Source organism: Myotis yumanensis, unplaced genomic scaffold (assembly GCF_028538775.1).
Source record: "Myotis yumanensis isolate MYYU_CA2020_CCGP unplaced genomic scaffold, mMyoYum1.0.hap1 SCAF_1, whole genome shotgun sequence".
NCBI classification, from domain to species: domain Eukaryota; kingdom Metazoa; phylum Chordata; class Mammalia; order Chiroptera; family Vespertilionidae; genus Myotis; species Myotis yumanensis.
Genome location: NW_027223752.1, coordinates 44,266,209 through 44,280,127, shown reverse-complemented (window position 1 = coordinate 44,280,127; position 13,919 = coordinate 44,266,209). Strand labels below are relative to the sequence as shown.

General features: G+C 34.7%; 1 protein-coding gene across 10 annotated transcripts in view; it reads left to right on the top strand.

The window, feature by feature from the left end:
* KTN1 (kinectin 1) overlaps positions 1 to 13,919 on the top strand; it is a 110,583-nt gene that overhangs the window by 11,630 nt on the left and 85,034 nt on the right. For all 10 annotated transcript variants that reach the window (XM_070419263.1, XM_070419278.1, XM_070419271.1 and 7 more), the window contains exons 3-7: positions 528 to 665; positions 2,268 to 2,435; positions 3,675 to 3,805; positions 9,287 to 9,403; positions 11,669 to 11,809. In XM_070419263.1, coding sequence (XP_070275364.1) covers positions 528 to 665; positions 2,268 to 2,435; positions 3,675 to 3,805; positions 9,287 to 9,403; positions 11,669 to 11,809 — 695 coding nt within the window. The remainder of the gene's footprint in view (positions 1 to 527; positions 666 to 2,267; positions 2,436 to 3,674; positions 3,806 to 9,286; positions 9,404 to 11,668; positions 11,810 to 13,919) is intronic.

Here is a 13,919-nt window from a genome sequence, read left to right as displayed (position 1 = left end):
AGGGAGTGGTAGGAAACAAAGCTGAAAAGATATGCAGTGGTTAGTTCATGATGGTTTTTCTATACTGTGCTAAGGAGCTGGGTTGTGATAGTTTAGCCATTGTAGAAGACTTTCAGGTAGATTAGTTACATGGTCAGATTTATGTTTTAGACAGACATCTTTGGTCGAACTTGGGAGTACAAATTACATGGGACAGTATTTGATATAGGCAGACTATATCAAAAAGGTTATTGCTTTCCAAAGTTAAGTTGAGGGACTCAGCTATAGTAGTCACAGAAGAAATGGTACATTAGGAATGGCTGAAAAATGGGATTTAAAAGAAGGAGCAAGTGCTAGAATTCTTGATGTAATTAAAGAGCAGGTGTAGCAAAGTAAGAAAGCTACAATGACAAGTTATTAGTGGAAGTTATATATTAGAGCTTAAATTTGGGTGGTAAAGCATTCTTTGAATTATATATTAACAATTGTATCTTTTCTGATTATTTTCCTTTATTTTTAATATGATTTTAAATTTATTTTTAATAAAGATGATCAGGATAAAAAGGTGGAAACTCTTATGGCACCTTCAAAAAAGCAAGAATCATTACCCCTGCACCAAGAGACTAAACAAGAAAGTGGATCAGGAAAGAAGAAAGTTTCATCAAAGAAGCAAAAGACAGAAAATGGTGAAATGTGTAGATACATATTTTACAAATACTAATTCTATAGCAGTACACTATGATAAGGACCCTAGAAACCTCACATACTCTTTAATTTCCAGTTGAATGTATACCTTAATAGCTTTAATACTAATGTAAGTCCAGGGTTCTCTTTAGCCTTGTGGGTTTGTAGTACTTTGACAGATGGGCAGGGTATAAGTTTGTGATAAAGAAGTCTTTATAGTTTAAATATATTCTCATAACTACATTTTGAAAATAGTATAAATGGCATACAAACTCTATAGAAGAAAAGGATTCCTGAAATATTAATACTTTTTAATATCACTTAAGGATTATGTTTGATAACATTAGCTTGATCTGTCATTACTTTATATTCCCAACTATTTCCTGAATATAATTTGCATGTATATATGGGAAGCATCCAATTAAATGTGGTAGTGTAATTTTTATATGTTCAGAATTATCCAGGAGAAACTTAACTGAAATTTATGTAGTTTAAACAGTAATTTTTAAGTAATATTGGGCCGTGTTATCAACTAGTGCTACAAAATAGTAAAATTGAAAAAGGAAAAAATTAAATTCTATTATTTGCATTAAAATTACAACACATATCAAGCAATCAGGTATAAAAAATATTATGCACAAATATTTCATAACATTAAATATTATGTTTTAAATAAAAGAGCTATGCATGCCCAGTTTTTTAAAAAAGTAGGAATATCGAGAGATTCCCATATAAATATGGAAGTTTGTATCTCTGACCGACAGGAGACTTTACTGTTCATACTCATAGAGTTTTTCCCATTAAAATTAGGTACAAAGTAAGGAGGCTTTCTTCCTCCACTTTTATAAAAAAAAAATACTTTTATTGATTTCAGAGAGGAAAGGAGAGGGAGAGAGAGATAGAAACATCAATGATGAGAGAGAATCATTGATCAGCTGCCTCCTACACGCCCCCTACTGGGGATCGAGCCTGCAACCCAGGCACATGCCCTTGACCGGAATTGAACCTGGGACTCCTCAGTCACCAGGCCGAAGCTCTATCCACTGAGCCGAGCCAAACCGGCTGTGGCTCTTCCTCCACTTTTAATGCTGTTCTGGAAGTTTTAACCAATGTAGTAAGATGTGCCACAGAAATTGGAGGCATACTATTAGAAGTGAGAAGATATCTAGAAGAAATATTGACTGATCTGTATACTTAGCAAGTCAAAGGAACTCAATTAGAAATTATCACTTACATTCAACAAAGAATCAACATAAAGAAAAATTAATCTTTTCTTGAGCATTAATTAAATGTAAATGGATTTCTTAAGTAAAATGTGAACCAACTAAAATGTAAAGGATGTATAAGAAGAAATTTTCAGATACTATTAGAAAGAGATAAGCTGCAAATTTTTAGATGATTAAATGTTTACTGTACTATGAAATAATATTGAACTGGTACTGTGTTTTGACTTTTTAAATGATAAAATAGGAATTTAAAGCCAAATTTAGGTAGTATTAGAGATTTGAAAATAACTGCATTTATCATTAAACTTAAATGTGCTTACATGATATTTACTGCTGTAAAAAAATACTAATTATAATTTTTTTGAATTTAAATTGCAGTCTTGGTAGATGAACCTCTTATTCATGCAACTACTTATATTCCTTTGATGGATAATGCAGACTCAAGTCCTGTGGTGAAGAGAGAGGTTATTGATCTGATTAAACCTGACCAAGTAGAAGGAATCCAGAAAATGGGGGCTAAAAAACTGAAGGTGGAAACTGATAAAGGTAACATACAGAATGAGGCAATCTATTGTATTGAAAAAACACATTTTTGAGTTCTAATGGAATTGAGTACATTTTCTCATAGAAGCAATGAATCGCAAAAGACTAATAGAATATTGTAGTAAAGGATTTATTGGTAGTTTTCTAGTCCAACTTCAGTTTTTGGACACTGGCTTTGATTTGAGCAAGGGCTCACAGTTATTTTGGTGTCTGGTGATCTTTTCCCTTCTATGATTGTCTTATACAAGATTTCTATGCTAATTCACAATCACCTTTTATTTTTATTATCATTTTTTTACTTTATCTTTATTGTTGAAAGTATTACAGATGTCCCCCTGTTTCCCCCCCATTGACACCCTTCCCCACCCACTCCCATGCCTTAACCCCCCCTCGCCCCCTGCCCCCAGGCCTTTATCACACTATTCTCTATGTCCATGGGTTATGCATATATGCATTAAGTTCTTTGGTTAATTTCTTTTAAATTTTGGTTAATTTCTTAATAGACTAATTTTTTTAGAGTAGTTTTAGGTTTACAGTCAAGTTGAGTGGAAAGTACAGAGTTCTCACATACCCCTCGTCCCCACACATGCACACAATGCCTGTTTAAACTTAATAATGTAGCTGAAATATTAAAAGCCCTGGGCTTTTTTGGGTCTAATGGGTGGCAGTTGCTTTTAGGAAGAGTAAGTTGATGCCTAATATGAGAGCACTCGAGGAATTGAGATGGGTGAGTCAGATGTCTGATACATGGATTTTTCTAAATGTTGGGATTTCTTGTATGTATTTGAAAAATCAGATTTTCTTTTAATAATTATCATCGACCTTATTTTCTCACCTTTAAAATTTGGTTTATATGTCACGAGTATTAAGGTTAAATGAGAATATTTGTGAACATATCTAGTATAGATGCTATTACATCCTAGAGACTTGAGTGATTTTTTTGTTTTTAAAGTGAGGGCATATTGGCACCTTAGTATTAAATTTTTGTATTTAAATTGCAGTCTTGGTAGATGAACTAAGTATTGTACAGTTTGAGCAAATTGTCAGTTAATGTAATTCATTCCATATTACATTAAAGATGCTTAAACACTTGCTCTCTCTTGACTAGAGTATTTATTTTTGTTTGATGCAATATAAGTCTGTTTTGTCTTGGTTATTTTCTGGGTTAAGAATTCTTGATGCTTACTTTACTGAAGTTACTGTGTCTTTTAAATGCCAACTGTTATTTTGTTTTGCTTTTAGAAAATGCTGAAATGAAATTTAAAGATTTTATTCTGTCCTTGAAGACTATGATATTTTCTGAAGATGAAGCCCTTTGTGTTGTAGACCTGCTAAAGGAGAAGTCTGGTGTGATACAGGATGCTTTAAAGAAGGTAAGCATATTTTTGGTTATGAGCATATGTGGAAGCAGTGATTAGAAGTTCTCCAAGCAAAACTTTTGCTAGAGCAATAAATTATCATCTACTTCCATTCTTTATACCCCAAAGCTTATGGCCACATTTAGAAGTTCTAGAATGCCCTTAGAAGTTATTTCATATACCCACACTAATCAGTACACTTACTTAGGTGTGGGAGTCATTAGATGCTTTGACAAAAGCAAATTGCTTACAAGTAAGATGATTTATCTCACTTTAAAGTCTTTTGGCTCCTGGCTAAGTTGTAGCTTGCTATCTTCTAATTGGAAGTATTGAAAGCAAGTTCAGGTGATTTCTGGATAGCATATAGGGGATATTTTTGTGACTGAAGATAGCACCATTCGAAAACCTGGGAATTTGTTATTGTTGTCTGTGCATGTATATAATATTACCCTTGTAAAATAAATAAATTATTTGGATAGTGTAATCATTGCTATGACTAAAATAAGTAAGGAAACAACAACACAAAAACAAAATCTGTGGAGTTAATATTTAATTCCTCATGAGTCTTACTCACTATATTATGTGTACTATGTCTTACTGGGAAAGGTGACAAGTTTTTATGTGTTACTTGTGTAACATCAGATGACACAATTTCTGGTATTCATTATTTGATGTAGCCTTAATTGTTCTAAACACACACACATTACACCCCCTACCCCCTAGAAAACACTAGTTATCTGCTTTAAAACCTTGAGTGGCTTCCATATTTTCTTAAACACCCCCCCCATCCCCCCTCCCCCCCATCCAAGCTATCACCTCTCACCTGATTGTCTTCAGTAGTCTCCAAGGTGATGTTTCTGCTTTCCCTGTTAGTCCTCTAGTTTATTTTTTCAATACAACTGCAAGGTGACCTTTATAAACCCTTAGGTGTCTTTCTCTTTGCAATAGAATATAATCCAAATTCCTTAGCGGGACTTTATCTATCTCTCTAACCTTACCTCATGGCATTTTCCCCGTCAGTCACTACATTTCACCTATTCTAGGTCTCTTCTGGTTCCTCTAGAGCAGGGATGGGGAATGTCCAGCTGGAAATAATTTGATCTGGCCCTGCCAAGGCATTAGGGGTGTATTTGGCCAAATATAGCAGGCTCATTTTAAGTTAATAATTTTGTATGGCCTGCGAATGATGTTCTAAATATATAGTGACCCTTGGCAGAAAAAAGGTTCCCCACCCTTGCTTTAGAGCAGTGGTTCTCAACCGTCCTAATGGCACGACCCTTTAATACAGTTCCTCATGTTGTGGTGACCCCCAATTTCATTGTTACAAATTGGACATAATTAAAGCATAGTGATTAATCACAAAAACAATATGTAATTATATATGTGTTTTCTGATTGTCTTAGGCGACCCCTGTGAAAGGGTCGTTCGACCCTCAAAGGGTTCGCGACCCACAGATTGAAAACCGCTGCTCTAGAGCATACCAAACCTTCTATTTGGACTGTCCCAACAGCCCACTCCCCTAACCTCCCAATTTCTCCCCTTGGCTAATGCTTCTTTCAGATCTCCACTTAAATATCCTTTCCTCATATAAAGGTAATTTGAATTCCCCGTCCAAATAGTTCTCACTGTTGTTTCTCATAACTCTCTGGACTTTTTGTTGTAACATTTACTTAGCATTATAAGTCTGTCCATGCTTGTAAGTATCTATTGATAACGTGTCTTATAAACCTATGGCGTTTTACAATGTAGTATGCTTGTTGGATAGTCTTCATGTGGTATCAGCAATGGCCCAGAGTAAACAAGGTGTTTGAGGGTAATCAGAGTAAGTGTGATAACTATGTGACTTTGGATACAAAATCAGATTATTCTGCTGCAAAGAACATTCTTGAAATTCTTAATTGATGAATTTGTCACTTGATGTACTTCATTTTAATTGGATAAATATATATAAAAAAGAGTAGTCATTTTTTTGTCTGAGACAATGTTGAACTCTAGTGAGTAGGTGGGAAATAAAACTCCCCTGGATAGGTATTTTAGGCAGGTCAAGGAGGAATTGGGGACTGCTAAAGACAGCATTTTGACATAAAGTATTTTGAAACTACATTTTTTCCCCCTTTCCTTGCAATGTTCTGGGTTTCTCTGGAGTGGTTCTATTCTCATCAGAAGGGACTCAGTGCCCTGTAGGTCCACTGTATCTGGGAAAGACTAGGTAAGTTTAATTTCTTCCTTTTTTGTCAGAGAATCAGACCTTTTAATAGATTTCAAGGTCCCAAATGTAAATGAATCCCCAATCTTATAAAGACCACTTGAGAGAAAGGGTAAGATAAATGCAGGAGCATTTGCACAGGCATAGGGTATAGATAGAGGAGTTAGAGGACTTGCTGATTAATTACATATGGTGGTTAAAGAAGAGTCTAGAACAGCCGTGGACAAACTACGGCCCGAGGGCTGGATCCGGCCCGTTTGAAATGAATAAAACTAAAAAAAAAAAAAGACCGTACCCTTTTATGTAATGATGTTTACTTTGAATTTATAGTAGTTCACACACTCCATCCATGCTTTTGTTCCGGCCCTCCGGTCCAGTTTAAGAACCCATTGTGGCCCTCGAGTCAAAAAGTTTGCCCACCCCTGGTCTAGAATGAATGCTTGTTTTGCTCTTGAGTAACTGGATAAATTGTGGTGACAATGGTATTTGTGAACACTTGCAGAGGAAGAGAGAGTAGAGGATTGTTTTTTTAGGAAGTTGTTTTAGGTATTCTTTGGATCATTTAAGTGGATAGAATCATTTCACAATTGAATATATGTTTATTTCTCTGGAGTTGAAAAAGGATTTCAATGGAAGTGATTTAGGCAATTAGTGTATTATCACCAATACGTATGGTGGATGTATATTAGACCAGAGAGGATGTAAAGAGTGATAAGAAAGTTAAAGAATGAGAAACATTAACATTTAAAGGGCAGGGAAAGCCACTACAAAGGAGGAGAAGGAGACATATCAGGAGACAGTGGAATCACTTGTGCTTAGGGAGGATTGAAACTTTAGGGGTTGGGGAAGAGAGATTGCATAATTAGAGAGGAGGTATTATGTTGTGTGTGTGGGTGCACATGACTTGTGTTTAAGCTACATGACACTAGTACTGTATATTTAGAGTGTAGGTAAAAATCTTGGGAACTGGCGTCACATTTCCTGCATTCAAATCTGGGTTCTGCCACATTGAACTTTGTGGCCTTAGATAGGTTACTTAACCTCGGTGCCTCAGTTTTCCCATCTCTGAAATGGGAATGATAATCAGGTTTTGAGAATTAAATGAGATAATATGTAGTAGGTGCTTAGAGTTCCTAGCATACAGTAATTGCTCAAAATATGTTAACTGTTAATGTGATTACCATAGAAAATTTTAAAGATGTATTTGATTATCTTAGTTAATAGGTTATTAGTTTCTTAGTATTGGCCTTTAAATACACTTGCCTCAATAATGTAATTTTTCAACTTTAAATTATTAACTGTTTTGGCCCCATGTTATATAATAGGAGGAAATCTGCTTACTTAAGTTTTTTTCTACCTTCTCTCTTCTTTCTTAGCTTTTGTTAATTATAGCATTTGTTTATCAGGTACTTCTAATATTTATTGTTTCTTTTGTGACTATAATTCTCATGTTTGTTTTAGTCTTAATTCTACAGTTTAATGATGGGTTCAAAGCTTGATACCAGTTCTTTTGCCATAGCTTCTGTATTCATCTCTTGGTTGCCTGAAGTTGTTTTTCCTGGAATTTCTTCAAGAAGGGCTCATGGAAACTATATTTCCCAAATTCTGGCAAGTTAAATGCTTCTTTGTCATCTTTATACTTGAATGATAATTTGGTGGGGTATAATGTTTCTGGATGTCACTTTCTTTCCTTGAGAAATTTTCATATTTGCTTTACTATTCTTTACATTCAAATTGCTGGATACAGATCTGAGACCTGCCTGAATTTTGCACTCTTTTCATGTGTTTTTGTCGAACTATACTCACAATAAAAACATCCTTTGGGCAGTCAACCAAGTGTTTATTATTTATTGGACTTTTCCAGTATATGCCCTACTGTACAAACATCCAGGGATTCAGCTTCTTTGAAGTTTAGCAATAATTTTACTATAATATATCTGAGCATCGACTCCTTTATTAATATTACTTGGGATAAAGCATGTCTTTTCAATAATGAGATTCAGTGTCCCTTAAAAATAAGTAAAATAATGAGTATCAATTAAGCATATGTTGGATCTTCTTTGTTGTCTTTAATCTTTCATATTTATTTTAATTCTAAAAAAAGCTTTTGGTTTATTTGCTTCTTTTTATTTACTTCACCTTGTACTCTGTCTCATTGTATTTTTAGCAGTCTTTCTTTTTCTGTTTGTTGCTTCTATTTGGATTATATTTCTGAGATGGTGTTACTTTTACTTCTGCTTTGGGTTTTGCCAGCTCATATTTTATCTCATTCTGTGGTCTGGTCTTTTCTCTGAGCTCTTTCTCTGAGCTCTGTTCTTTGCTCTTATTTTTCCAGAAATGACTGTTATGCCAGGTTTTTAAAAATCATGGTGATATATTTTAATTACAATTTTTGTCTACTCTTTGACAATCTTTTTCTGGTGATTTTTCTTCTTGCCATTTGTTTTTTCTTATTATTTTCCTTTTTTTTTTTTTCTTATATCTTGTATAGACCCTGTTTTATTTATTTTTGATCAGTACTCCTCTTCCACTGAGGGGTGTTCTCGTTGGGCTGTGTGTGTGATTGAGTTCTTTTAGCCTTTCCTTCTTCCCAGATAAAATCTTCATTATAGAGAGTTTCACTAGAGTATCTCCCTTGACTATACCTCACTGTAACTGCTTTCTTTGAGTAAAGTTTGTATGATTTCTTCTTCATTTTTTATTTATACTGCTTCTTGAGACCTTCTTCCAAGAAAATTTCTACCTTCTGTCTTTGTACTTGTTCCTGATGTCAAATGGGAGATTGTTGGTTTTACTTCTCAGGATATGCCTATTAACTTCAGAGAACTAAGCACCCATGGCACTTCTGTAGTTTTGGGTATATTCTGACAGGGTTGTTGAGCACCTGTGTTTGATTTCCACTGCTTTTGGCAATCTTTCCTGATATTACAGATGACTTTGACATTACAGATGACTTTCATTTTGGTGCATTTTGGTTTCATATTATTCTTTTGATTTTTTAGGAGGAGGAAGGGGAGATTGCTATATTGACTCATGGTTAATACCTGGAAGACCTATATAATTCTCCATAAAAATATGTTTTTTTGATTAATATGTTTCCTATTATGTGCATCAGAATATATACTGAGACAGTGACTTTTCTGAATGATATTTTACTGACCAGTAGTTGCCAGTCATTCTACTTACATGTATTAGTGAACTCTGTATTGGCTTAAGAACACTTGATCTAGATATTTCATTTTCATTAGCCTGTTTTAACTACTAATACTGTATTGATTTCTCAATTGTAGACAAGTAAAGGAGAATTGACTGTACTTGTACATCAGCTTCAAGAGAAAGATAAATTACTTGCTGCTGTGAAGGAAGATGCTGCTGCTATGAAAGATCGGTGTAAGCAGTTAACCCAGGTGAAGACATTCTTGCATTTAAAGGATATACTTTTTTTTAAGCAAAGGCTATTGTATTTTTTTTATTGATTTTTAGAAAGAAGAAGGGAAAGAGAGAGAGAGAGAGAGAGGAACATCGGTGTGAGAGAGAAACGTTGATGTGAGAGAGAAACATCAATCGTTGTCTCCCACACATGCCTGACCAGATTCAAATCTGAAACTCGAGTATGTGCCCTGACCGGAAATTGAACCCCCTGCCTTTTGGTGTGCAGGATGATGCTCCAGCCAACTGAGCCACACCAGCCAAGGCTAAAGGATATACTTTTTGAATCAGAATCAATGAAGGATTTTAGAAATTGTCCACAATTCCTGAGTTAATTATTTGTGTAAAAGTCATTTTTGTTTACAGTTTTGGTGGTGGGGTCTTACTCTTTTGTGTTATTTATAGCCTACAGTTGAAGTATGAATTTAAAATAACAGTACTTATAGATATCCTAATTTCAAAATAATGGAAGCATTTGGACATTTGGACATTGTTCAATTGACCCGACTTAAATTATTCTCTATAGAAGCACAAAACTCAGTGTGATTTTGTTTAAATTATAAAAATTTACAATTTCTAATCATTGAAGTTCTTCAAGCCCTGGAAATTTTACTCTGAGAGGTAAAGAAAGACCTTTAAAAAATCATGTTAAACGATATAAACTTCTAGATGTAAGGTACAGCATGGTGACTACAGTTATTAATACTGTAATGTGTATTTGAAAGATTCTAGGAGAGTAGATCTTAAAAGTTCTTAAACAAGAAAAAAAATTTCCAACTGTGATGTGTTGATATTAACTAGACTTATTTTTCAATATATACAAATAACAAATCATTGTGTTGTAAACCTAAAACTAATATAATGTTCTATGTCAATTAAATCTCAAAAATATTATGTAGACTGAGAACATAATTGAAAGTCAGTAGAAAATGTGGTCTCATTCCTTCTGAAATACTATTTCTCCTTTTAGGAATTAAGTACAGTAGAGTAAAATGAGGTTTATTTCTGCATCATTCACAGAACTTCTTCATGACATGAGAATGGCCTTATTTGAATATAAAATTCTTTATGTGAATTTGAAATAAATATGTCATTGGAAAAACTTGGTCAGATTAAGATTAATCAAAGTTGTTACTAAAATAATCATTTGCTTAAGATTAGAAACTTTAGTATAGTTTTATGTTGCTATATTTTTCTGACTGTATTTAAAAAATGTAATAAGGTAACTACTTTTTGGTTATTCATTGAGCTGTACACTTAGGATGTGAATACTTTTTCCTAAGTCCTTTATATCAGTATAACAATTTCCTAATGTAAATGAATTAACTCTTTTGGGCAACCATAAATTACATAAAAATCTTAAATTTTGTCAGTTTCTTATAGCAGGGACATGGGCTGATCATACCTGCAGATAACTTTAAAATTGTTTGGCTTTTTTTTTTTTTTTACTTTGATAATTAATATTTGTTCTAGAAGTTCATAATATTTGCAACACAAAATGAAACCACCCTTTTAAGATTTGACTTAGGAAGATAATAAAACTTTGCTTTCTGATTTTTTACTTTTCCCTTATTCCAAATTTCCATTCTCCTATAAACATATCAATCTCTTTCCCTAGGAAAGAGGCTTCTTTTTTCCTCTTCTATGCTATTTTTTCCAGTCCTTTTTTTTTTGTACCCTAAAAGAGAGCTAGTACCTACAAATTATAGAGAATTAACTGTTTTGCTTTTTTTAAAAAAAATGTGTTGATTGATTTTAGAGGGAGAGAGATAGAAGCAGCAGTTTGTTGTTGCACCCATTAATGCATTCATTGGTTCTCCTTGTGTGTGCCCTGACTGGAGATTGAACTGACAACTTTGGTATCGGGACGATGTTCTAACCAACTGAGCGACCCGGCCAGGGGAACTGTTTTGCTTTTAAAATGTTCTTTCTTATCAAGTTAGAAGGTAGGATTTATTTCAGTTTCAGCTCTAACTCTTAGACCAAAAAGTGCATTTGAAATAAGAATTAACAGAACAGTGTTTATGAGGGAATTGGTGTAAAGAGAAGGTGAAATGCAGATGATAGTGTTTTTATTTTTAACCTTTGACCTTACTTTTTAAGTACTTATTTCAGAATTCATGATTATTTTACTGACATCATTTTTCTTGATTTTAAAAATGTTTTCTTACTATTAGAGTCGTATGTACTTATATTTTTAATAACACATTTTTCATAATATTTTTTCTGGTTTACTCTTCTAGGAAATGATGACAGAGAAAGAAAGAAGCAATGTGGTTATAGCAAGGATGAAAGATCGGATTGGAACATTAGAAAAGGAACATAATGTATTTCAAAACAAAATGCATGTCAGTTATCAAGAGACTCAACAGATGCAGATGAAGGTATATCTTCATTCTTTGAAAACAAAGTGAAGTATTTGCATTGATTTAATTTACTTAAGTGCCTAATATGGTAAGGCTCTATGCTGGGCCATGGTACAGTGGCTAGTTAAGCTGGCTGCCTCCTTAAGTAAACAACTTTTGTAGGTGGGCATGAGGAAGGGGGCTGGAAGTTGACAAGTAAATACTCCATTATAATAGCGGTGTAAGCATTCGGTGCTTTGGAACAATGGAGATGGGAGGTGGGGAAGAGAAGGAATGATAGGGAAGACTTATTAGAAATGTTATGCAGACTGTTGAATCTTTTGAAACAATTAGGCATGGTCAGCTAAGAGGATGAAAGAGTGGGCACTGGGTATAAGGCACTTGGTGTGATTCCTTAGTCACATCTCTAGAGATGATGATTCATTGGGTCTATTTGGGGGGCAATTAGAGCTTTTTAATTAGTGTACTCCAGTGTTTCCCATACAGAATGTCTAGAGATAACAGTTTGTAAGAAATAAAACTTATGTTATTTGGGAGTCAAGACTGGAATGTAGAAGAGAAGATGTAGAGAAGTAAATAGAGGTCCTGTCTTAAAGGGCCTTGTATAACTGAAGATTGGGGAGCCAGTAAAATTTAGCAAACCAGAGGTGTTGATGCCGGAGGAATTAAAGGGCCAGACTTCCCAGACATAAGTGGGAGTGAGGCTCTGGGGGTGCTGCTGAAAGAAGCATTTTCAGAAGCCCCCACGAGAGGATGAAATGTGGAAGAAGGTTTTATTGGGGTAGAGTTATATTTCCCTAGTTCCAGTGTCTCTTTTCCCCCATGCCAGTCCTGGAAGAGGGGCAGCTGGGAGTTCAGCAGAATCAGAAACAAGGCAGTGTCCAAAGTTTCTGTTCAAAGTTGCAGCCGATTGTGGTTCAGCATTCAGGCCAGATTAAAATACATCAGTCCATGTGTGGAATCCAACATGGCCTTGTGCCATGTGGGTACAGCGTAGCCTCCTGCAGCAGGAGTCCCCAGAGGGCTTGGGTGTGTGTGTGTGAGAGAGAGGAAGGGCTGGCTTTCTTTGTTTAGAAGTTTATATATTTAGATTTCCCAAGCTTGCAGTGGCCACGCTCATCTTGGCCACGAGTTGTTTTTAGTTTTGCTTGACAGGCAAGTATTTTCCCACTTCACTCAGACCTTACTGGCAATGTGTCTAAACTACCTTTGTCTAGTCCCTTCCCCAATCAATGAGCTGGGAACAAACTTGGAGTATTAAATGAAGCTTTTTGGCAAAACTGAACAAATGTCATGCCTATACTGTTCGGTTTCCCCTTTCATCCTTTCATGTTAAATAACAATCAGGTTATTAAAATGGCATCAGTGTGATTATATTAGTATTTTAAATTATTACTCTGGCAGTATTGTGGAGAATGGGACAAAGGATAGATCTTTTGGAAAGCTTTTGCAGGAAACCAAGAGAACAAAGTCCTTAAATCAGATGTTGACAATGGAAAGATGAGTTTGAGTGATTTAAAAGAGTAGATCGAGCTTCGTGATAGAGTGGAGGAGAGAGGAAGAGAGAAATGATAATGAAGGATAACTCCTACAGTTTTGGTTCTGTCTCTTGTTCTTACTTTCACCTGTCTTCTAGTATTTAAGAAGGTTTCATTCTTACTGTATATATCTTTTCTCTGTATCATCCATTTTCATAATTCCAATTGGGTCTAGTTCAGCGATTTTTTTTTAGTCTTTTTTTTTTTTAGGTTTAAATATTATCTTTATTGCTAACAAAGAGGGTTTTGGAGAACATGGTTTGGGTCTGCTTGCCAAGTGGGCTTATAATACCTTCTTAATTAAACTTTCTGAACCAGTAATTTTTTGAAATTATTTTCATTGCTGGATGATGCTTCAGTTTGGAAGCTCTTATCACCTGTCTAAAATCATACTCTTGCTTTTGATCAGGTTGTTTTTGTTTTCCAACATTTTGAGGCATTATTATTACTCTTCAGTCCTTTGACTTTTTTCCCTTGCCAGTCTATAGTTTATTCTTAAAACCTTAATAGATACTGTATTTCTTGTTACTCTTGCATTTAATTCTTAGACATTACCTTAGTTCAGTGGTTGGCAAACTGCAGCTCGCGAG